This window comes from Bufo bufo, chromosome 2, assembly GCF_905171765.1.
Source record: "Bufo bufo chromosome 2, aBufBuf1.1, whole genome shotgun sequence".
Taxonomy (NCBI): Eukaryota; Metazoa; Chordata; class Amphibia; order Anura; family Bufonidae; genus Bufo; species Bufo bufo.
Genome location: NC_053390.1, coordinates 546,859,100 through 546,885,348, shown reverse-complemented (window position 1 = coordinate 546,885,348; position 26,249 = coordinate 546,859,100). Strand labels below are relative to the sequence as shown.

Below are 26,249 nucleotides of genomic sequence, written 5' to 3'. Positions count from 1 at the left end.
CGCGCCCGGGGTCCGAAGGCGTATGGGGTAGACGCACTGGTGTCTCCGTGGCAAGTCTTCAGCCTCCTCTATGTCTTCCTTCAACTTCTCTGCTGTCGAGGTGTCTACGCAAGATTGAGGGGGAAGGGATTCCGACCGTTCTCATCGCCCCAGATTGGCCTCGCCAAGCATGGTTCTTGGACGTGGCTTGGATGCTGGCGGATGCCCCATGGCTTCTTCCCGACAGAGGATCTACTGTCTCAGGGTCCTCTCTTCCACCGGATTTTACAGCCTCTTCGTCCTTAACGGTATGGCGGTTGAAACCGCCATCCTGAAGGAGAAAGGGTTCTCTGATCTCTGGTTAGGACCATGATCAGAGTGAGAAAGCCGGCTTCCATCCGGCTTTACTATCGTACCTGGATGGCTTTCCTGTCTTTTGTGAGAACTCTGGTTTCCCTCTCATTCGTTTTTCCATCCCTGTGGTGCTCTCGTTTCTTCAGTCCAGACTCAAGATGGCTGTCTTTTTCAGAAGTCCCTTGCTCTTCTGGGTCCTGTGAGGACTTTTCTTCAGGGGGTGGTGCATTCGGTCCCTCAGTACGTTCCCCCTTTGCCGCCTTGGGATCTCAAATGGGTCCTTCGCGCCCTCCAGACGGCCCCCTCGGGCCTCTAAGGGAGGTCTCCCTGACTCTTCTCCCTGTCACTATCCTGCCAGAAGCCTTTTTCTGTTTTTTTTTCTCCAGGATAAGGTGGTGCTCCGTCCGGTTTCCTCCTTTTTTGACCAAGGTGTTTTCTCCCTTCCACCTTAGCGAGGATCTTGTGCTGTCCTCCTTTTGTCCTTCTCCGGCGAACCCCAAGGAACGCTCTCTCTTTCCTTGGATGTCGTCCGAGCCCTGAAGGTGTATCTAACGGCATCCGTCTTCGTCCGTCATTCAGACTCCTTCTTTGTGATTCCGAGGGACCTCGTAGGGGTCTGGCTGCCTCCATGGTCTCTGTGGCGCGATGATCCGTTCGGCTATTCCGCGGCTTAATGCGCTCGTGGTGGGGTTTCCCCGGCTCGGGTTACCGCTCACTCCACTTGGGCGGTGGGGGCTTCCTGGGCAAGACGCAAGCGTGCCTCTGCGTCTCAGCTGTGTAAGGCGGCCACCTGGTCGTCCTTACATACCTTTACGAAGTTCTCTTAGTTGCATTCCCTGGCTTCGGCTGATGCTGTCTTTGGCCACAGGGTTTTGCAGGCTGTGGTTCCTGTTTGACCGTTGGACGTTCCTCCTGGCGGTGCTGATATTTTTTCCCACCCCATGGACTGCTTTAGGACGTCACATGGTCTGTGTCCCCCAATGGAATAAAGTACGAGAAAAGGAGATTTTTTTGTGAAACTCACCTGTAAAATCTTTTTCTCGTCTTTTCCATTGGGGGACACAGCTCCCACCCATTCTGTCTGTTGCAGGAGGGGTTTTTCAGTTCAGTTTCTGTTTGTGGTTGGACCTTATGGGCTTGGTCCGATGGCTTCCATTATTTTTTCTGGTCGTCTTCTCCTACCGCTTTTGCAACGCCTGAGTTCCTCCTGGTGGAGTCGGGGGGGTATAGCCCGAGGAGGAGTTCTCTTTTGTATTTGCCTAGTGTCCCTCCTACTAATACCTCTAAGCTATACCCATGGTCTGTGTCCCCCCAATGGAAGAGACGAGAAAAAGATTTTACAGGTGAGTTTCACAAAAAATCTCCTTTTTTTGTCACCTTACCTCACTAAAAGTGCAACCCCAAGTGATCAAAAAGGCTAATCCCCCCCCAGAATAGTACCAGTCTAACAGTCACCTCATCCCACAAAAAATGAGCAGCTACGTAAGACAATCGCCCAAAAAATAAAAAAAATATGGCTCTCAATCTATAGACACTAAAACATGATAATTATTTTTTTGTTTAAAAAATGCTGTCATTGTGTAAAACTTAAATAAAGAAAAAAAATTATACATATTAGGAATCGCCACGTCTGTAAGAACCTGCTGTATAAAAATATCACATGACCTAACCCCTCAGGTCAACACCGTAAAAAAATAAAATAAAAAGTGTGTCAAAAAAGTCATTTTCTAGTTAATGGCATTGGGGCGAACAGTACCATGGGTATATGCCCAGCTACCACTAGGGGGCACTAGATATCAAAAAAGGTTGGCTCCGCCCAGGTGGGCGTTACCCTCTCTGCAGCACTAGGCTATTCAGTTTTAGTCTAGTGTCCTTAGGAGGCAGACCTGACCTGCTTTTTTTCTGCAGGTCTAGCTGCTATTTTATTATTTCATCTTTTTTTTCCCTCTTCTGCAGGTTTTCACCTGCTGCAGGTGGGTGCTCCATCATGGGCTGCCACTCTATTTGCACCCCCTTCGGGCGCGTACTCAGTTACCTCGCCGGTCACCCAGTCCCCATTGACTGCATCCGCAGTGGCATGCCGGCATTCCCACGGTCCCCGTGTTGAGTCTGCCGATGGGGTGACCCTGTGGTGCCTGAAGGCAAAGGACGGTGAGTATTTTCTGCAACTGCTAGAAAGGGGGGGGGGGGGGGGGGGTCGGGTCGGAGACCATTTCTCTCTACCCCCCTCCCTTCCTTCTCTCTTCTCCCTGGCCACTCTGCTTCCTTTGTTTGCGACCTCCCCCCCCGTCCACTCCCTGGCCTCCCATCTTCTTTAGTCCCCGGGACGAGGCCGCGTATTCTCCAGCCCGCCCCCGGTCCCCTGGTGCTCCTTTTGCCCTGCTTTTCCCCTTTTGAGCGTCGCAGCTCCTCAGGAGCCCGCTGTTCCGTCCCTCCGACGGCACACCTTTTTCGGCCACACCCGCAGACTTTCCCGCCCCCCTTCCCTCGTTTCCCGGGCTCCTCTCGGCTTCTGGAGGGGTTCCTCCTCCTCCTTTACCAGCCTAGTGCGGGTTTTAACCCTGTGGGTGCTGATTTTTGCCAATAGGGGGGTCCCTTGTCTCTGAGATTCTGCAGCTGCTGCAGCACCTCTTCGGGACTCTGCCGCTGGGATCCAGTAGACAACCATTGGCTGGCTGCTTTCTTTTTTTAGGCTCCCTCTCAGGCCTCATGTCCTCTTTCTGAGGACTCCCATTCCCAGTCTCCCTCGGGGGTCGCATATATTTGGGTGCGCCCGGGGCGATAAAGGGTTGTCCCGTGGTCAGCCTATCCCTGTTGTGTGCAGTCGCTCCCAGGCCCTCTCATGACACCCTGACTTACTTCTCCGTCGGTCTCTCCTGACTGGGCCATTTCCCTGTCCCAAGCCATAGGGATTCTTGTCCGACTCTCCCAGTCTTGGCAGAGTCGCTGCTCCGACTGCCTGTTCAAAAATTGCAGTCCCCTCTGCCCTCCCAAGGACCCTTCCGTGGATGGGGCACACTCTGCTAGGTCCCGCAGACGACCTCTGGTTGTCACAACCATGTCCCACTTCTCCTCTGCATCCTCGGGTCTCCCCCAGGAGAGGTCTGAGACTAGTGATGCAGTTACGTATGCCTTCCCATTAACAGGGGGTTACTTGTACTGGTTACTCGGAGAGTGTTCCCGCCAGGCGCTGTAGCCAAAACAGCCATTCTGGTGCTAGCGTTTGACATGCAACCATATATACAGAGGGAGCCCTGGTTCACCAGAGTGAGTGCCTGTAGTCATTACAGTACACTATGCAGCCGTATCCAAGCAGCTACATTACTCCCTTCATAGGTAGATTACCTGTACCATCTCCAGATGCTGTAGTCATTACACCTGTCTGGTTCTATGATGATCCATCTCCAGGGGCTTTAGCCATTACACTTGTTCTAATGTGCACCAAACAGCCACATTGAGTACCTGTACCATCTTCAGACGCTGTAGTCATTACACCTGTCTGGTTCTCCGGTGCTCCATCTCCAGGGGATGTAGTTATTACACCTCTCTGGTTCTGTAATAGAAATATTTGTAGTAGAAATTCGCTTGCATCAGACTTTGTGTAAGGAATGGTAAATCTCTTCAAGACTCAGTCAGACAAAGGTGTTATCATGTTCAGTTCTGCTGAGCACTGCCCTCCTCCTGCCCAGTCTGTTAACTTTTATTTCTTACTGTAACAATAGAAAAGGAGCTGGCCCGTCACCCGACCACTTACGTCATATAACAAGGATACAGGAAGTGATGACACAGGAAGATGAGAAACCACCATCATTTAGAATAACATAGCCAGCTAACAAACACATGTATACAATAATCTCCCATTACCACTGGAGTGATCTTTATCCAGCCTTGCTCAGTGATCAATGCCAAATAAAGTTACTATGATCCTCATGCATGTTTATAGGACAACGTAATTATCTTCAGCGGCTGATCATGCGCACTAGAGACAACAAACGCACGTTCTTTTCATATATTGTTCTCTTAACAAATGCATCCACACCAAGCCAATAAATCCGCCTCTTGCAAGGGGGCCCTAGCAGGCGTCCATACATCAGCCAAGAAAACACTGCTCTGCTGAACACATCAGTCTCCCCCCGCCCACAGCCCAGTGCATAGCACATGGACCATTTGCCAACGGAGACCTCTGCGCCCGGCAGCTGTGTCTCCACATCACAGGAAGATATCCACTCCAATGGTTTACCCTGACACTGAGAGACATGATGACAATACACAATATATTAGAAACACATCCTAATAAAATTTCCATAACAGTTCTATGGTGTTCCATCTCCACAGGCTGTAGCCATTACACCTCTTCTTGTGTGCTCCAAGCAGCCACATTGCTCCCTTTAGAGGTAGAGTACCTGTACCTTCTCCAGATTTGCTGTAGCCGTTACACCTCTCTGGTTCTATTGTGCACCATGCAGCCCTATTTCTCCCTTACCAAACGAGGTATAGTTGACATCTTCTAATGTGGTAGCTACTGCACTTCTCCGGTTCTAGTGCGTACCGCGCAGGCATCGCTCCTCTCTGTCGTGGAGTTCCTGTGCCATCCCCAGATGCTGTGTCCTTTACACCTGTCTGGTTTTAAGTCTGCTCTACACAGCCGTATTCTCCTCTATTGGTAGAGTACCTGTACAGCCTCCATATACTGTAGTATTTCCTATGCTGTAGCTATGTTCCACACTCATTATAATGTGCTCCATGCGGCCACACTACTCCTATTATAGGCGGAGTATTTGCAGTATCTCCAGGGGTTATGCCCTATTGGTACAATCTGTGGCCCCTCTGGCTCCTGCATTACTGGGTGTATCCCTCCCTTCCCTGGCTCTGATCTGAGATAGGCAATCATGTGGCCCCCCATTCACGTGGAGTGATGTTTCCATCTCCTGATGCTGTATTTATCACTCTTTTCTGCTTCTAGCATACATGGCATACCTGGTATCCATATGTCTCCCCCCTTCCTGGGCGGAGTAGAGTTGCTTTGTTTGTTTCAGTATATTGCTGGCCTGTTGAGATCTGACAGCAGGTGCAGTTCCTCCTGAACCAGGCCCTCTAGTCTTCTTTGTCTCTGTACTAGGACTGATTTTTACTTCATTGCCTGACGCACCGCTGAACAAGACTTCCCAGTCCTGTTATGCACCAGACAACTGCTCTCCCTCCGTGGGCAGGTTGTTGGCCGCCATGCTAGGATTGTTCTTTGTCAACCCTGTACAGTACTACTGCACGCTGCACAGCCGCGTTACCAAATTTCATGATAGAGTACTTGCGTTGTTATTACTGCTCCTCTGCTTTCTTTTCACAGAGTTACATGGCACAGTCCTGGCAGAGTACAGGGATCTCTACTGGATGTACTTTCCTGCAGGAGTACGCAGAGTTGTGAGCACCAGCCGCTACTGCAGTTTTGGGTCATCGCTGATGTCCTCCACCATCGGGAATCCTTCTAGGTGGTCAATTACATGCATCTTCGCTGGACGTCTTCTCTGATATGGCTGTGACAGAACTAGTGAGTGTCACACTCCTGCTGGTGGGTGGACTTTTCCGCGGCTTGCTCTGGTATCGGACATTGTCCCGTACCTCTTCCATGGTCCGGGTGTTCTTGGTACTCCCTTATGTTTTCTGATTAGTTGTGCTACAAAGACAGAAGGGCTGTTTGCTGGACCTGGCCGTTGACTGCACCTGTCAGTTCCTTCCCCCTTCCCTGAGGGTTTAATTGTGCTCTGCTGGTAGCTGGTTTCTACATGTCAGTATAGTCTCTCCCAGCTTCCCCTGCTGACTTCTGCATCCTTTTTGACTAGTGGATGTTTGGCGATTCTTTTACCAAATCCAGGCTGCTGTACTTTCCCCTTCCGGGACAGTGTCCTACAGTTGGCTTGTCACTACACTTGGGATGGTGTCCACCCATGGCCGATATTTTTTCCTTCGTTTTCTGTCTGTTGTCCTTAGGTGGTCCGGTTCTTTGGACCCTTCTTGAGCCCCTGTCTGGGTAAACCTACTTGGAGTCCTTGACCCCACTCTTTCTTAGATCATCTAGCTGGCTGCTCCCTTCTGGGGAAGCTACCCATGACATTTTGATCACACAGGCTCTGTATGACAGCTTCTTTGGGCCCGGTTTCGTCCTTTTTTCCCTCCTGGGTCCTCATAGGTTGTTGCCTTCTTGAGATTCTTGCCTCTCTTCCCTTCCCCCCAGGTCAGGTACCTGGTACCTAGTTGTTTAGGGCTATGGTTGCAGTTAACATCGTATTGGTCACTTTTGGGATGGAGCTTTCCCTCGTTTGGAGAACTGTTCCTCCTCAGGCTGTTTGGAGTCCTCTCACTTCTACTCCAATATCTCTCACATCAGTGGGTCTCCGCTTGTATTACCAGGGCCTGCGACTGGTTCCTTTTTTCCGTGTGACTTTGTGGCCAGGGATTTCTCTGATCTTACATTTCACAGCGATGATATGTCTTTCAGAGGCTTTTTCCTCACCTCCCCTGTATGGGAAGCAGGTCTTTACGTTCCCTTCCCCTCACCATTACCTAGACCCCCCTCCTCTGGGAGTTGGCTGTTTTCTTTGGTAGGAATAGGTTTCTACCTTCTCATAGGGTGTTTCTCTTTTCCCCCTTCCTTGCTGTGAAAGGAGGCTCGCTCCCTTCCCTTGTGAGTCTTTATGATTTCTCTCAATCGTTTAGCCTCCAGTGCTTCGTTGTTTTCTCTCTACCCTGGCCTTTACATGTGGTTGGCCACAGACTGGCCGTGTTTTGGTCTGTGACACCTTAATGTTTTAGTCTTTGGTTGAGGACTGCTTCCGTCCTTTTTCCAGGCATTTTATCTCCTGCCAGGCACCCTCTTAGTCTATTTTGTCTTGTTGGGTCTGTCCTCTTGGGGCTCCTCCTGTTGGAGCTTCCTTAACTTTGCAGAGCGCTAGGTTGTTTCCAACAGACGTTGCTGTGCTACTCTCCTGTTTCCTCAGGGGGAGCCCTGGTTCTTCTAGATCCTTCCTCGGGCTCTCTAGTGCACTCTTGGTCAACTCTTAATTCTCGTGCAGGACAGGACATCTGGTCCTGTCTCTTCTCCTCCAGCGCTTTATTTGTTTTTCCCACCTCGGGTGGAGCTGGGTGTTTTCCTTCTTTTTGCAGGCCTTGTTTCCCAGGCACCTGTCCTTGGGATTCTGACTGTCTCCCATGTTTTCCTTTGGAACCATTTCATGCTAGGGTCTCTAGTGGTCCTGTTGGGACACATGGTTCCTCTGCACCTGTTCACCCTTCTTTTTCCATGAGATTTCAATCCCACCCTCGAGGACTGCTTTTGGACGACCCATGGTACTGTGTCCCCCAATGCTATTAACGAGAAAATTGGATTTTTGTACTTACCGTAAAATCAGTTTCTCGTTCAATGCATTGGGGGACACAGATCCCACCCTATGTTTTTACTTATTCTCCCTGTCACCGGGCTGCGGTTCTCTTTTCCTTTCCCGGTCCAGGACATGTTGGTTCTTGGCTTTTGTTTCTCTCTCCTACTGCTATTTGTACAAACTGAATAGCCTACTGCTGTGGAGAGGGTATAGCCCACCTGGGCGGAGCCAACCTTTTTTGATATCTAGTGCCTCCTAGTGGTAGCTGGGCATATACCCATGGTACTGTGCCCCCCAGTGCATTTAACGAGAAACGGATTTTACGGTAAGTACAAAAATCCAAAATTTTTTTTGGGCACCTTACATGACAAAAAGTGTAATACCAAGCAATCAAAATGTCATATGCACCCTAAAATAGTACCAATCAAACAGTCATATCATACTGAAAAAAAATGAGCCCTTACATAAGACAGTCGCCCAAAATATAAAAAATACTATGGCTTTCAGAATATGGAGACACTAAAAAATAATTTTTTTTCAAAAATTATATCAAACTGAAACAACCAAAAAAAGTTGTCATATTTGGTATTGTTGCGTCTGTAACAACCTGCTCTATAGAAATACCACATGATCTAACCTGTCAGATGAATGTTGTAAATAACACAAAATAAAAACTGTGCCAAAACAGCTATTTTTTTGTTACCTTGCCTCACAAAAAGTGTATTATAGAGCAACCAAAAATCATATGTGTCCTAAAATAGTACCAACAAAACTGCCACCTTATCCCGGAGTTTCCAAAGTGGGGTCATTTTTCTGGGAGTTTCTACTCTAGGGGGTCTTCATATGTGACATGGCAACTTAGGCTACTTTCACACGAGCGTTCGGAGTGGATCCGTCTGATGTTTCATCAGACGGATCCGCTCCGATAATGCAGACGTTTGCATCCGTTCAGAACGGATCCGTCTGCATTATTACTTAGAAAATTTTCTAAGTCAGAAAGTAGCCTGAGCGGATCCGATCAGACTTTACATTGAAAGTCAATGGGGAACGGATCCGCTTGAAGATTGAGCCATATGGTGTCATCTTCAAGCGGATCCGTCCCCATTGACTTCCATTATAAGTCTGGACGGATCCGCTCGCCTCCGCACGGCCAGGCGGACACCCGAACGCTGCAAGCAGCGTTCAGGTGTCCGCTCACTGAGCGGAGCGGAGGCTGAGCGCTGGCAGGCGGATGCATTCTCAGTGGATCCGCCTCAACTGAGAATGCATTAGGGCCAGACGGATGCGTTCGGGGCCGCTCGTGAGCCCCTTCAAACGGAGCGCACGAGCGGACACCCGAACGCTCGTGTGAAAGTAGCCTTAAAATGATTCCAGTGAAATCTGCTTCCCAAAAACTATATGGCGTTCTTTTCCTTCTGCGCCCTGTCGTGTGCCCGTATAGCAGTTTACAACCACATATGGGGTGTTTCTGTAAACTACAGAATCGGGGTAATAAATATTGAGTTTTGTTTGGCTGTTAACCCTTGCTTTGGTAGCTGAAAAAATGGATTAAAATGGGAGATCTGCCAAAAGAGTTAAATTCTGAAATGTAATCTCCATTTTCCATTAATTCTTGTGGAACACCTAAAGGGTTAACAAAGTTAGTAAAATCAGTTTTGAATACCTTGAGGGGTGTAGTTTGGATTTTGGAAATTTTCTTAAAAATGTAAGATTTGCTTCTAAACTTCTAAGCCTTCTAACGTCCCAAAAAAATAAAATGTCATTTTCAAAATGATCCAAACATGAAGTAGACATATGGGGAATGTAAAGTAGTAACTATTTTTGAAGGTATTACTATCTATTATAAAAGTAGAGAAATTGAAATTTGGAAATTTCCAAAATACGGAGCTCAGTACAGTATTAGAATGTATTGGCTCCGATTAAATAACTTCATAAATGTATTTCACTGTAAAAAAAACTTTTTCCGAACTCTGCTTCGGTTTCAAGTGGTACCTTGGAACCGAATCTGAGTTCTAGTTATAGTCGCAGCTTCTATAAAGTTACTTTCTGTGTGTTTTCTGCAGCTTTTTTATTTTTACTTCTTATTTTTATAGAAGAAAGGCCAGAGTTCTGCATCAAAGTCTTGTGGAAATGACGCACATCAACATTTTCAAGGTATCCATTCAGTGCACAGTTTGCTTTTAATGATTTTAGTCAGGCTTTTCCAGCAGGGAGCAGCCTGTCGGAGATGTCTGGATCCGGCATTGCAGGCTCAATTAAAGACATATTCTGGTTAGTATCCAAAGGATAGGGGATAACTATTAGATCGGTGGGGGTCCCACTTCTGGAACCCCCAACAGTCACGAGAATGGGGGCCACGTACCCTCCTGCAGGACCACTGAAATGATTGGAGCAGCTGGTCAAGCATGCGTGCAGTCACTCCATTCATTTTTAAGGGAATTCCGGAGCTAGCCGAAAGCTACACTTGGCTATCTCCGTAACTCCAATAGAAATGAATGGAGTGCCCATGTGCATGTGCGTGGGAAAAGATGGGAGTGGACAGGGGGACACAGCCCCTGTTTTTATGATCGGTGGGGCTCCCAGTGGTAGGACCACCACAATCTAATAGTTCGACTATAATGGTGCCCCGCAGAGATCCGGCTGTAACCTGACAAATATGGCGAGAATCGGTCAACTAAAACCGCTGCTCGTTACACTTTTGCATCCTTTTTCCCTAGCTTTTATATAAAATTTGGAGCTAAAACATGATGTAAACAGGCCTTTAGATGTTTCTCAGGTTGTCTAGTTTGGCTGCTTATTACATTTCTCGCAAATATACCTTGTTCTTTTGACCCTTACTGCTGCAATTATCTCCACACACCCTTATCAATGCAGTGCCGCACATTAAAGTCTTTTTATGTAGCTTTTGAAGAGTACATTTCAATAATGAGAAGTACATTTTGCCCTTTTTGATCCAGTCCAGGTTTTAGCTTCAAAACTGCATTTGAAAACCTGATCAAAAACTGACTGTGTACATGCAGCCTAAGAAAAGGCTAAAACCATTGCGTTCTCTATATTAGTCATTGAAACAATATGGCTTGTTTTTATCTTATGCAGGAGCTGAACATTCCTTTAAACAAAGTAATACTCCAGCAGTCCCTCAGAAGAATGAAAAGCAATCTGATATCTCCTATATCGAGTTATTTTCTGATGGAGAGTCTGATAATGAAAAGACTTATGAGGTAGCAAAGCTGATAGAGGAAAGTTTGGCTGACCATGATGATGTAGAGGACGACCAGCTTGTGAACAGTTCTGAAAAGCCAAGAGAAAAATTATATAGTTCTGACTCTTCTGTGGTGCGGGAGCCGCCAAGTCCCACTTCCAATATTCATGCAAAGAAATGGTAAGGTTTATGTAATGTCCACTTTAAAAGCTATGTACAGCTTCAAGGGCATTTTTTTTTATGATTGCATTTTATTCATTTTGGGCTAAAAATAATTTTTCTCTGACTTTATTCCATTGGGGGACACAGACCATGGGTATAGCTTGAGGTATTAGTAGGAGGGACACTATGCAAATGAAAGAGCTCCTCCTCCTCGGGCTATACCCCCAGGCTCCAGCAGGAGAAACTCAGTCTTTGCTTAGTGTCCGGTGAAGGAGGTTGACACGCTACACTATCTCTACTCCGGTTTGTTATTTTCTTTCTAGATGGGGACACAGGTCAGCATGGCGCTTTCCTGGTCCCCCATGGAGTGCCCACCGCCGTCTTTGGGACGTTGCCTGGCTGCCTCCCCCCCCCCCCCCAGAAGAAAAGTGGAACCAGGCTCGACCTGTTAGCTCCGGTATCCCACCAGCCCTTGGGTCACCTATGCTGCCCTCCTCCCAGAGCACTGCACTCCTGGAGTCAGACGTCTAAAGAGGTGAACCCTGCTGGTCCTGAACAGAGGGCGAAGACTGCAGGAGCAGATAAGTATGGCTGACATCCTCCTCTGCTCCCCCCCTCCCTCTCTCCCCCCTCTCCCTGCCCGATATCTATGGGCAGCCTGGGTGAACTACAGAGTGAAGGTCTGGGGGCACTGGAGGCACTATACCAGGGCACTGCTGAATCTCTGATGGGGTCCCTGGACTGAACCACAGAGGCTATCCCCTCTGGGAGCGTTTTAGCTGCAGGCTCTGCAAGCTCCAGGCTGAGATAAGCGGCATGCCGCCCCTACCTTATATCTTGGGCAAGGCGCTCGCCAGCTACGGCCCCCCCCCCTCCTTTTCATTAGGGGTCCCCCCTAGCATTTTTCCCGCAAATTTATCCCCATTGCCGCACTCGGCACCGGGGGACTTTTTGCCTAAAGCAGCCGCTCCTGCCTTACAAACCCTGTGGCGCCAGCAGGCGCAGGGTTGTTAGTTATCTCGGACCCCCCTCTTTATCAGGCTCCTTAACCCCCGCTAGGCCGTGTTCGGGGGTGGAGCCTCAGCGCTCTGCTCTGCCGACTCCTCCTTCCTGCTGGAAGCTCTCGCAGCGTGCCTGCACGTTCTATGAGGATTTTTTAATGTTGCTGCTTGCCGGGTGAAGCGATTAACCCTTGCACAGCTGGTAGAAATGTTTTTCTTTTCTCTTTTGTCGCTGGTATATGTGTCTCCTGTTCTGCCCCTGGCGAGTATCGGAGCTGGCCGCTCTTTCCTACCAGGAGCCTTTTCTGGGTTTTTCATCAGGATAAGGTGGTACTCAGTCCTGTTCCATACTTTTTGCCCTTCCGCCTTAATGAGAATCTTGGTCTGCCCTCCTTTTGCCCTTCTCCGGCAAACCCCAGGGAGCGTGCTTTACTTTTCCTGGATGTGGTCCGGGCCCTGTAGGCGTATCTGAAGGCTACTGCCTCCTTTTCGCCGTTCGGACTCCCTCTTTCCCCAGTCGTCTCCATGACACCAAGTCCTGAGAGATTGACTTCCTTCTGAATGGACAGGAAAAACAGAGAGGTTAAAAACCCCACCCCCTCCTCACATTACTAGTGTTTTTCCTGTCCCATCGGGATAGGAAGCAAGAGAGGTTCATGGAGCTCTAAGGGGCTCACCTGGTTCTTTTTCCTTCAGGCCGAGGTCGGATCTGCAGGGCAGCTCTCCCTCCTCCCTACGGTTAGGCCTGGGCTTGGGCGCATAACGGTATGCCCCCTGCGAAGATTCCCTCTGCGGCGGCCCAGGAGGGCTTAATGCAGGGGGGAAAGTGAAGATACGGCGGATCGGCACTGAGATGGGTCCCTTCCGGCCGGCAGGCGGGTGACGTCAGATGCCGGGGGCGGAGCAAGCGTCCTGACGTCATCATCATGCGCCACAGGTCCTGGAAGGTGTAGGACACTATAAAACACCACAGGTCCTATAGAATAGCGCCCTGCATAGCGCGGCTTCCTCTTTTCGAGGTGCACCCCTGGAAGCGGTCGGGAGTCGAGATGAGTACCCCCTCACGCCGGGCTTTGGAACCGAGCCTGCATTAAATCCAGGGACTGTGAGTAGCCTGCTCTCAGGCACATGTTATGTATTGCTGGTTCGGTCTGCTCATCCTTTCCTCCCTTACCTTTCAGGGAGAAAAGGATTTGGCTACTACCACTAAAAAGAATAGGAAATGTGGTATTTGCTGTAAACGTCGGTCTAACACAGGATCTAAACCCCTGTGTAAAGAATGTACGGCCAGTGTTGTCAAATCCGAATCTTCCAGCCTGATTGATGACATTAGGAAAGTAGTTAAAGAGGAGGTTCAGCTGGCCTTATCGGCTAAGAAACCAACTCCCCCAATAATTACTCCTCCTCAAGACACCCGCAGTAATCGGTCACTTAATGTGGATTCAGATTCTGAGGGACTGGCGGTTTCAGACTCCGAGTCGGTACAAAAACACCCCGCATCCTCGGACGAGGAGGGTGAATACAAACGTTTTTTTTTTTGTTTAATTCAGAAGACATCGACGAGCTTATCATGGCCATTAGGGCTACCATTTAGATGGAGATGGCAAAAAACGCCTAAATCAACCCAACAAGAAATTTTTGGGGGATTAGGAGAAAGGAGAAAAGCAGTTTTTCCAGTACCAGATAGTGTCCAGAAATTGATACGTTCTGAGTGGGAGAAAACAGACAAGGGATCCTTTATTCCAAGGGTAATTAAAAGGCGTTACCCGTTTAGCCCAGAGGACTGCACTGACTGGGAGAGTATACCTAAAGTAGACGCACCAGTAGCCAAGGTGGCAAAACATACGGCTCTACCCTTTGAGGACTCAGCACAGCTGAAAGATCCTCTAGATAGGAAAGCGGAGAGTCTCTTAAGAAAGACCTGGGAGACGGCGGCCCTTCTCAAACCAGGTGTCGCCTCAACTTGTGTAGCCGGAACGCTAAACTTATGGCTAGAACAATTGGAGATACATCTAGTCAATAAGACACCTCGGGACCAAATTTTGGAGAGCTTGCCTCTGTTAAAGATGGCAACTTCTTTCTAGCAGATGCAGCAGCAGAAACGGTTAAACTGTCTGCCCGAACAGCTGTTCTATCCAATACAGCGAGACGGGAGTTATGGCTTAAAGCATGGTCAGGAGACATCACGTCTAAAAATTAATTAATCGCGCTCCCTTTCCACGGTCAGTATGTCTTTGGAGAAGACCTAGATAAAATTCTAGAGAATGCGACCAATAAAAAAAGGGGTTTCCCAGAAATAAGGTACAAACAAAAAAGGCAGCCCTTTTGTGACCGATATTTTTAGCCTGAAAACAAGAGAGATAAAGGAAAGACCGGTAGGTGGAGCTATGCGAAGAGAGAAGCTATGCGAACCCAAATAGAGCAGAAACCTCCACCTCCAACACCAAGCAATGACGCCATACCAGTGGGGGGGGGGGAAGACTCTGCTCCTTCCAAAAATCTTGGGAGCACATAACAAGCAGTGCATGGATACTAAATATTATAGAAGAGGGCTACATAATAGAACTACTTTCTCACCCTCCACAGAAATTTGTCGTCACTCCCCTTCCCCCATGTCAAGTTGGTACCTTAAAAGACGACGTCAAAAACCTTATTAAGCTTGGCCGCAATAGAACCCGTCCCAGAAAATCAGATAGGTATGGGACTCTATTCCCGTCTCTTTATTATAAAAAAAAAACTGGAAATCAAGAGCGATAATAAATTTAAACAAATATGTGAGATACCAAAAATTCTAAATGGAAACCCTAAAGTCGGCAGTGAAGCTGTTGAAAAAGGATGCAGTGATGGCCACTATAGGCCTAAGAGATGCCTACTATTATGTCCCATACACATGTCATCAAGAAAGTTCCTAAGGTTTGCGATAGAACTAAAGGGACGCATTCAACACTTTCAGTTCAAGTGTCTCCCCCTTTGGAATCTCTTCAGCCCCAAGAGTGTTTACAAAGGTAATGGCGGAAGCCATAGCAAACCTGAGACAAAAGGCAATATGTGTGATCCCTTATCTGGACGACCTGTTAGTAGTGGCAGACAACATAGCTACCCTAGAAATCTATCTCAGGTTAGTCCTGGACCATCTACAGGGCCTAGGTTGGATAATCAATTGGGAAAAATCCGATTTAATTCCGGACAGACAGAAGATTTTTTTTGGGTACAACTTTAAACACAGTTTCCCAAAGATCCTTTCTTCCACCTCAAAAAATAAGGAAACTTCAAATAACTGAGGAATTTCAAGAAAGAGAAATTCTGTTCCGTCCGGCAAGCCATGAAAGTATTAGGAAGTCTTTCAGCATGCATCCCAGCAGTGGCCTGGGCACAGTTTCATCTAAGGCCACTCCAGAAATTCCTTCTAGCCAAGTGGAACAGATCACAATCGACTCTAGAGAAACGAATATTCTTAGATCCAAAAGTAAAAAAGTTACTGAATTGGTGGCTCAACGAAACCAACCTAAAGAATGGGATATTTTGGGCACAAGAACTACCCCTAGTAATCACGACGGACGCAAGCCTCCAGGGTTGGAGAGCGGTATTCCAGGGAAACTCCTACCAGGGAATATGGAAGAACTACGTAAAACGTCAATCCTCAAATTTCAAAGAACTGAGGGCAATTTGGGAGGCACTAAAACACACAAGTCGGTTGTCAGTGGGTCATCATGTCCTAATATATTCGGACAATGCTACAGCAGTGGCCTTCATCCAGCACCAGGGAGGCACAAGATATCATCCACTGCAGGACCTAGCAAACAAAATATTCTCCTGGGCAGAGGAGAACATACAGTCTCTTGCAGCAGTACACCTGAAGGGGTCTTTAAACATTCAGGCCGATTACCTGAGTCGCCACACATTAGACCCTGGAGAATGGAGGTTAGCCCCGGAAACCTTCCATCTAATTACAAAGAAATGGGGCAGACCGACAGTGGACCTGTTTGCATCCAGGAAGAATCGTCAGTTAAATCAGTTCTTCTCCCTCAACCCCAGGGATCATCTTCTGGCAGTAGACGCCTTCAACCAAAATTGGGCAACAAATTTAGTTTACGCGTTCCCTCCGTTTCCACTTATCCCCAGAGTACTGCAGAAATTTCTGAAAGAGAATTGCACGCTAATTCTGACAAATCCCTCTTGGCCCAAGAGAAGTTGGTTCTCGCTGTTAAAAGCCCTCAGCATAGAAGCCCCTCTCCTTCTACCGCTGAGGCTGGATCTTCTAAGTCAGGGGCCTATTACTCACCCAGAGCTAAAAATACTAAAATTAACAGCCTGGATTCTGAATAATCCAACTTATTAATGTTAGGGTTATCCAAGAAAGTAGTGAACACTTTACTCATGAGTAGGAAACAAAGCACGAACGACAAGTACTTAAAAATATGGGGGAAATTTGCCGAATGGTCAGGAAACTCCTTCGACCAGTTCACGGCCAAAATCCCACTAATACTGGAATTCCTTCAGGAAGGCCTAGATTTAGGGCTATCCCCTAATACCCTTAGGGTCCAGGTATCTGCTCTAGGAGCCCTATGTAATACCAAGCTAACAGAGCATCCTTGGATAACTAGATTCCTTAAGGCAGCAGATAGGATCAGACCTACGATTTAAAAACATGGTAGCCCCATGGAATCTCAATACGGTACTGGCAGGCCTAACCTCTGATCCGTTTGAACCTTTGGACACTATCAACATCAAATGGCTTACTGTCAAAACTATTTTCCTGGTGGCAATAACATCTGCCAGAAGAGTCTGTGAGCTACAGGCCTTGTCCATCCAAGAACCGTTTTTTTTCAGTGTTCCAGGACAAATTAGTTCTCAAATTGGATCCGGCATTTCTCCCAAAGGTGGTTTCGACCTTCCATAGGTCACAAGACATTGTTCTTCCTTCGTTTTGTGACAATCCAAAAAATGAACAAGAAATCTCCTACCACACATTAGATGTTCGGAGAGCGGTCCTAAAATACCTGGAAGTTACTAGACAATGGAAAGTAGACAAAAATCTTTTTGTCCAGTTTTCAGGTCCCAACAAGGGGAAAAAAGCAGTAAAAAGTTCCATCTCTAGATGGATAAGACTCGCCATCTCCGAAGCATATAAAGCCCAAGGGAAAGATACACCTGCTTCTCTAAAAGCACATTCAACAAGAGGCATGGCAGCCTCCTGGGCTGAAAAAGCTTCAGCCTCATTACAACAAATTTGCAGGGCAGCGACCTGGAAAAGAGTCCATACCTTTACGAAACACTACAGATTAGATACCTTTGCCAATGATGACCTAAGATTTGGACGTAAAGTCCTTTCTGCTCTTGGCTCCCCCCCCCCCCCCCCCTAATAGTATCTTTGATATTTCTCAGGACTTAGTGTCATGGAGACGACTGGGGAAAAGAGTATTACACTCACCGGTAATCCGGTTTCCTGGAAGTCTCCATGACACCACATACATCCCACCCTTTGTTTCTGCTATTAGCTATTATCCTTTTCATCCTGGGGTTCTTCGTTAAAATACACTAGTGATGTGAGGAGGGGGTGGGGTTTTTAACCTCTGTGTTTTTCCTGTCCAATCAGAAGGAAGTCAATCTCTCAGGACTTGGTGTCATGGAGACTTCCAGGAAACCGGATTACCAGTGAGTGTAATACTCTTTTGTGATTCCAGAGGGGCCTTGTAAGGGTCTGGCGGCCTCTAAGATCTCTGTGACGAGATGGATCCGCTCGTCTGTCGCCGCGGCTTATCGGGCTCGTGGCAAGGTTCCCGCGTCGCGGATTACTGCTCTCTCCACTAGGGCGGTGGGAGCTTCCTGGGCAGGGGCGCAATCGTGTTTTTTGCGTCTTAGCTGTGTAAGACGGCCACCTGGTCGTCCTTACATACTTTTACGAAGTTTTGTCGGTGCATTCCCTGACTTCGGCTGATGCTGTCTTTGGCCGCGGGTTTTTACAGCATGTGGTTCCTGTTTGACCGCTGGACGTTCCTCCTGGCGGTGCTGATATTTCTCCCACCCCATGGACTGCTTTAGGACGTCCCATGGTCTGTCTCCCCCAATGGAATAAAGTCAGAGAAAAGGAGATTTTTTGTGAAGCTCACCTGTAAAATCTTTTTCTCGACTTTTCCATTGGGGGACACAGCTCCCACCCATTCTGCCTGTTGCAGGAGGGATTTTCAGTTCAGTTTCTGTTTGTGGTTGGACCTCATAGGCTTCGGTCCGATGGCTTCCATTATTTTTTCTTCTCCTACTGCTTTTGCAACGCCTGAATTTCTCCTGCTGGAGCCTGGGGGTATAGCCCGAGGAGGAGGAGCTCTTTCATTTGCATTGTGTCCCTCCTACTAATACCTCAAGCTATACCCATGGTCTGTGTCCCCCAATGGAAAAGTCGAGAAAAAGATTTTACAGAGTTTCACAAAAAATCTCCTTTTTCAATTGGCTTTTTATTAAAAAATATTCAGCCGTTCTGTCACAAAGGGTTAACAGTTTGTCTAGCTGTAAGAATGGTACATTCACTTTGTGCCGGTTATCTAATTACCCTCTTCTCTAAATTATTAAAAGGTCATAAACACTTATTTAAGCCACATTCTTATCAGTAAGATGAGAGTTGAGCTACGGTATAATGAGTGTTTAGGAGGTCAGAGAGGTGAGCTGTTTGACATGATGCAGTAAAAATACAGAGCCTGCTACTAGAGAATCTCAAGGCCGTACAGAGAAAGGGGCTCGACGTTTTTGATAAAGACCAAATGAAAAAATGTTTTTAGCTCTAAATGAATACATTGCAATAATAATAAAAAAAAATCACCCCCAAAGGTGTACGTAGCCTTTAAAGTTTATTACAATGTTGGCATTGTGCTGTAGTTTTTCTTGATGCAGTTACCCACTAGATAAAGCAAGAATGGGTAGCTTGAAACATCTACGAATGTTGTGTAAGCATTGACCATCATTGACACAATGACTTTTTTTTTTTTCACATAAAAGGACGGACTTAAAGGGGTTCACTAAAAGTTTAACAAATATAAAGTCATGCTTTAACAGTATGTTAAAATAAAGGACAGCATCATAGTAAGGAAAATGATAGAAATGCATCTAATTTGGCTGTAAAGCACTATCTTTATGATGCTAAAATGGCGAATAACTTGCACTGGGTAAGCCAAACCTGCAGGTACAGCAATAGACAGTTCTCCTTTGAAATTACAAGACATAAGGATGCGGAGCTAGGAGGACGTGCAGAGACAAAGCTCCAGCAGGTACCATGCAACAAAGCAGCACACAGCACTCCTGGGCCCCTACAATCACGTTATAACGCGCCCCAAACTCTCACCTCCTCGTCATGGGGCGAACTAAAAAGAAAGATGCAGTGCCAGCAAGGATCGACGTCTTTGTTCCGGCGGCTGGCAAAATCCAAGATGGCGCCCGCAGTAGTGCTGAAACGATTACATGATTTAATAGAGTAATTCGACACAAAAAAATTCTTGATGCAAATTTTTTGTATCGAGGATTCGTTTGTGTCATGTGACCACAGAGCGGGAGTGAAGCGCTTGCTATTACTTACCGCTCCGTGGTCACCCGCCGGCCCGCACCGCGCTGCACTTTCTTCCTGACACATCGTCAGGTCATAGTGCACGTAAGCACACACTATGATCTGTGACGTCAGGACGACAGTTCTGTGCGCAGTGAAGAAGATGGAGGAGCTGCGGCGCCCCTACAGGAAAAGTACTGTCGCTGGGGACATGGCTAGGAGGGGCAGTTGGTGGCACTGGGGGCAGTTGGTGGCGCAAGCTGGTGGCCCTAGGGGACAGTTGGGGACAAGCTGGTGGCACTAGGGTGGCAAACTGGTGGCACTAGGGGGGCAGCTGATGGCACTGGGGGAATGGAGCTAATGGCACTGGGGGGAACTGATGCACTTGGGCTGATCGCACAGGGGGGAAGGGTGTTGGGGACGGATGGCAGGGGGTCTGAGTTTTTTTTTTTTTTTTTTTTTAAAGGAAAACAGTCTATTAATTCATGTTTTCTTATCAGATTACTTGATTAATCGTAAAACATAATCAATAGAATACTTTATTTCTAAAATAATCGTTTACTGCAGCCCTACCCTCCAACTCACTTCATAGAAGCATGGCAAGAGATGGCGCACTATCAGAAGCCTCCCTGCCCTTCTCCGTACACATCTCCCCAGCCAGCAAGCAGCGATTCTTCTGTGATAGTGAGGAACAGTACTATAAAAAAAGAACATGTAGCCCCTGTAATGAGAGGTCCACCAGAATGTATACAAGAAGCATAGTCACAGCCTTCTCCCAGCAGAGGCATGAATAGTCACAGAATCTACACTAAGAAGCCTCTTGTCTGATTTAAAGAAGTCAATACATAAAGATATCACCACTGCCTTCTCAGAACTGCAAAAAGATATAGCACAAATTGGGGACAGAACATCCCATATTGAAAATAAAATGGAGGAATTCACAACTGTGCACAATGAGATGGTGGAGGAGGATATTTCTGCACTCAAACTCAAGTTAGCGGATTTGGAAGACCGATTAAGACGTAACAATCTGAGGTTTAGGGGGATTACCAAAAATATTAATATATATATTAATTATATCTCATCCCTTAAGTAGAACAAAGAGTTTTTTGTGTATAGACAGTGCATCGCATACCTAAACCTAAAAGTGCACCAAACACTGCTCCTAGAGACATCATCGCAAGACTTCATTTTTTTCATTTTAAGGAGAAGATCACAAGAGCCGTTAAAACAGCGCAAGATCTCCCAGAGCGTTTTAAAAACGTCTTGGTGTTCACAGATCTATCCGCGACAAACTTAAACATACGGAGAGAATTCTCTACTGCCACCAAAGTCCTGAGGGACAACAACATCGCCTACAAGTGGGGATATCCAGTCAAATTGATTATCTCTAAAAATGGAACAACCCACATCCTGACATCACCAAGATAAGCCATGACACTACTGCAAAAATGGTTGTTGGTAACCTTGGATGAAGACACAAGTTCTCCACTGAAGAATAGACTGCAGACGCTTTCCAAAGAATGGACATAATTGATGAGACTATCGTGGGCTGCAAACATCTGGGGTCTTGCGAGTTAACCTTTTCTAGTTTCAGGTACCTGGAGCAGCAAAGGAGCGACTAACTTCTTTGATCTCCCCACTGCAATATACTGGATAAATAGAGGATCCAGTAGGTTCCCTTACAACCGGACATTTACTTACTCTACTGTTCTGTTACAGTTAGCTGTTTAACGTATTTTTTACGTTTTTTCTCCTTTTCACCCCCATTGCATTTTTTGCAGTTTTTTTTTCTTTTCCTTTCTTGTTGTTATTTAACAGTGACATTCGTATCTCTAATGCCTCATATTTAGGATACTAATATGGTTTTCACGATTTCTTGTATCAATACAAAGGCCTTAATAGCCCCTTCAAAAGATTAATGTTTTGGAAAGAAATGAAACTATTAAAGGGTTTCTACCACCAGAAATACTGTTATGTAGCTGATTGACATTAGCGATGCGCTAATGTCAGCACTACATAACAGTATGTTTTTTACCTTTTCTCCCTGCAGCCATTTTGGTAAAAAAAAACCACTTTTATAATATGCTAATGAGCCTCTAGGTGCTATGTGGGCGTAAAATCAGCACCTAGAGGCTCCGTCTACTCACCCTTTATCCCGCCCAGGTCCCCTGTTCTGCCCGCCCCTCTCCCTTTGATTGATGTGACGGTTCGCAGCAGCGTTGACGAAACTAGGTCACAGTAAGGAAGCCGGCACCAGGAGAGCTGCCTTCACTCACTGCGCCAAAGACAGAAGTGAACAGCGCAGGCGCGGGCAGAACAGGGGACCTGGGCGGGATAAAGAGCGAGTAGACTGAGCCTCTAGGTGCTGATTTTACGCCCACATAGCACCTAGAGGCTCATTAGCATATTATAAGTGTTTTTTTTTACCAAAATGGCTGCAGGGAAAAAGGTAAAAAAACTTACTTTTATGTAGTGCTGACATTAGCGCATCGTATTTCTGGTGGTTCTATGTCAGCCCCAGTTATAGGAGAAATCAACAGTGAAAAAAAAAAGTGAAGTAAATGTCCCCCAGAGGTCTTGTATGACCTTATGGGGGACGAAAAGTGTAAAAAAATAAAAATAAAAAAAAATAAAATAAAAAAAGGTTTCACATGAAAAAAATAAATAAAAAAAAAGATGTTAAAAATAGAAAAAATAATATAAAATAGAAATATTTGGTATTGCCGCGTCCGTGACGGTCTGCTCCTAAAATATATCACGTGATTGACCCAGTCTGATAAACACCATAAAAAAAATATAACTGTGAAAAAAAGCCATTTTTGTCACCTTACATCACAAAAAGTGCAACACCAAGTGATCAAAAAGGTGTATGTCCCACAAAATGGTACCAATAAACCTCATCCCGCAAAAAATGAGCCCCTACATAAGAAAATCTCTCAAAAAATAAAAAAACTATAGCTCTTAGAATATGGACACATTAAAACATAATTTTTTCTTGGTTTCAGAAATGCGAAATAAGTGAAAAAAAAAATTAAATAAGTATACATATTAGGTATTGCTGCGTCCGTAACAACCAGCTCTATAAAAATATCACATGACCTAACCCCTCGGATGAACACCGTAAAAAAAATAAAAATAAAGTGTGTTGAAACAAGCTATTTTTGTCACCTTACATCACAAAAAGTGCAACACCAAGTGATCAAAAAGGCGTATGTCACACAAAATGGTACCAATAAAACCGTCACCTCATCCCGCAAAAAATGGGCCCCTACATAAGAAAATCTCTTAAAAAAATAAAATAAATAAAACTATAGCTGTCAAAACATGGACACATTAAAACATAATGTTTTTGTTTCAAAAATGCTATTATTGTGTAAAACTTAAATAAATAAGAAAAAGTATACATATTGGGTATCGCCACATCCGTAACGATCTGCTCTATAAAAAGTCACTTGACCGAACCCCTTAGGTGAACGCTGTAAAAATAAATAAATAAAGACTGTGCTAAAACAACCAATTTTTTGGTCACCTTGCCCTATAAAGTGTTATAATGAATGAACAAAAAATCATATGTACCCAAAAATAGTACCAATAAAACTGGCACCTTATCCCCTAGTTTCCAAAATGGGGTCACTTCTTGGGAGTTTCTCCTGTAAGGGTTCATCAGGGGGGCTTCAAATAGGACATGGCATCTAAAAGCCATGTGGAGTTCCTTTTCTTCTGCGCCCTGCCGTGTGCCCATACAGCAGTTTATGACCACATGTGGGGTGTTTCTGTAAACTGCAGAATCTGGGTAATAAATATTGAGTTTTGTTTGTGTTTAAGAAAAAATTGGATTAAAATAGAAAATCTGCCAAAAAAGTGAAATTTAAAAATTTGATCTCCATTTTTCTTTAATTCTTGTGGAACACCTAAAGGGTTAACAAAGTTTGTAAAATCAGTTTTATGTAACTTGAGCGGTGTAGTTTCTACAATAGGGTCATTTATGGGGGTATCCACTATGTAGGCCCCACAAAGTGACTTTAGACCTGAACTGGTCCTTAAAAAGTGGGTTTTGGCAATTTTCCTAAAAATTTGAAGAATTGCTTCTAAACTTCTAAGCCTTCTAACGTCCTAAAAAAAAAAAAATTACATTTCTAAAATGATGCCAACATAAAGTAGACATATGGGAAAGGTTAAGTAATATTTTATGAGGTATCACTTTCTGTTTTAAAAGCAGAGAAATAGAAATTTAGAAAATGAGAATTTTTCAAAATTTTGGGTAAATTTGGGATTTTTTCATAAATAAAGGTCAAATATATTGATTCAAATTTATGACTATCATGAAGTACAATGTGTCACGAGAAAACAATCTCTGAATGACCTTGATAAGTAAAGGCGTTCCAAAGTTATTACCACATAAAGTGAGATATGTCAGATTTTCAAAATTAGGCCTGGTCAGGAAGGGTGCAAATGGCCCAGATGAGAAGTGGTTAACCTCCTCCCGTCCGCCCATAGGATATAAACGTCCTATGGGTGGACCTCTATTTCTGAAAGCACGTTTTAAAACGTCCTTTCAGAAATCGCAGCTGCACGCTAATCGTGCAGCTGCTGATCGGGTTGCCCGCTGTCAGTGACAGCAGGGCAACCCTTAGAGAAGGCAGGGACAGTGCCCAGGTGTCCCTGCCTTCTGGATCGCTGCATACAAAGCGCTCACCTGTTCCGGCCCGGCGGTCATGTGACCGCCGGGACCGGAGAGTGCAGGGGCTGTGTGAGGTCATCCACAGACCTCGATCAGCCCTGCTCTGAGGCTGTACAGCGCAGAATTACGCTGTACATCCTCTCTGGGGGGTGCATTTCTTCTGTAACTGGGGCTACTATGTCAGCCCCAGTTACAGGAGAAATCAACAGTGAAAAAAAAAAGAAAAAGTGAAGCAAATGTCCCCCAGAGGTCTTGTATGACCTTATGGGGGACGAAAAGTGTAAAAAAAAAAAAAAAATAAAGGGTTGAAAAAATAAAATAAAAAAAAGTTTTACATGTAAAAAAAAAAAAAAAAAGTCCCCAAGTAAGGAATAAAAAAAAAATATTTAAAAATAGAAAAAATAAAATAAAATAGACATATTTGGTATTGCCGCGTCCGTAAAAACCAGCTCTATAAAAATATCACATGACCTAACCCCTCGGGTGAACACCGTAAAAAAATTAAATAAAAAAACTGTGTCAAAACAAGCAATTTTTGTCACCTTACATCACAAAAGGTGCAACACCAAGTGATCAAAAACGCGTATGTCCCACAAAATGGTACCAATAAAACCGTCACCTCATCCTGCAAAAAATGAGCCCCTACATAAGAAAATCTCTCAAAAAATAAAAAAACTATAGCTCTTAGAACATGGAGATACTAAAACATCATCATTTTTTTGGTTTCAAAAATGCTATTATTGTGTTAAAGTGAAACAAATAAAAAAAACTATACATATTAGGTATTGCCGCGTCCGTAAAAACCAGCTCTATAAAAATATCACATGAGCTAACCCCTCAGGTGAACACCGTAAAAAAAAAAAAAAATCTGTCAAAACAAGCAATTTTTGTCACCTTGCATCACAAAAGGTGCAACACCAAGTGATCAAAAACGCGTATGTCCCACAAAATGGTACCAATAAAACCGTCACCTCATCCCGCAAAAAATGAGCCCCTACATAAGAAAATCTCTCAAAAAATAAAAAAACTATAGCTCTCAGAACATGGACACATTAAAACATAATTTATTTGTTTCAAAAATGCTATTATTGTGTAAAACTTTAATAAATAAGAAAAAGTATACATATTGGGTATCGCCACGTCCGTAACAATCTGCTCTATAAAAATGTCACTTGACTGAACCCCTCAGGTGAACGCTGTAAAAATAAATAAATAGAAACTGTGCTAAAACAACCAATTTTTTGGTCACCTTGCCTCATAAAGTGTAATAATGAATGATCAAAAAATCATATGTACCCAAAAATAGTACTAATATAAAACTGGCACCTTATCCCCTAGTTTCCAAAATGGGGTCACTTCTTGGGAGTTTTTACTGTAAGGGTGCATCAGGGGGGCTTCAAATGGGACATGGCATCTAAAAACCATGTGAAGTTTCTTTCCTTCTGCGCCCTGCCGTGTGCCCATACAGCAGTTTGACCACATGTGGGGTGTTTCTGTAAACCGCAGAATCTGGGTAATAAATATTGAGTTTTGTTTGGCTGTTAACCATCGATGTGTTAAAGAAAAAATTTGATTAAAATGGAAAATCTGCCAAAAAAGTGAAATTTAAAAATTTGATCTCCATTTTCCTTTAATTCTTGTGGAACGCCTAAAGGGTTAACAAAGTTTGTAAAAATCGGTTTTGAATACCTTGAGGGGTGTAGTTTCTACAATGGGGTCATTTATGGGGGTATCCACTATGTAGGCCCCACAAAGTGACTTCAGACCTGAACTGGTCCTTAAAGAGGACCTTTCACCGATTCTTACCCTATGAACTAAGTATACATACATGTGGAGCGGCGCCCGGGGATCTCTCTGCACTTACTATTATCCCCGGGCGCCGCTCCGTTCTCCTGCTATGTCCTCCGGTATCTCCGTTCCCTAAGTTATGGTAGGCGGAGTCTGCCCTAGCGCTGGCCAATCG

At 45.4% G+C, this 26,249-nt stretch overlaps 1 protein-coding gene across 3 annotated transcripts in view; it reads left to right on the top strand.

Moving 5' to 3' along the window:
* LOC120989755 overlaps positions 1-26,249 on the top strand; it is a 329,530-nt gene that overhangs the window by 156,691 nt on the left and 146,590 nt on the right. For all 3 annotated transcript variants that reach the window (XM_040418048.1, XM_040418047.1, XM_040418050.1), the window contains 2 exons: positions 9,800-9,860; positions 10,803-11,088. In XM_040418048.1, the coding sequence (XP_040273982.1) occupies positions 9,800-9,860; positions 10,803-11,088 (347 nt within the window). The remainder of the gene's footprint in view (positions 1-9,799; positions 9,861-10,802; positions 11,089-26,249) is intronic.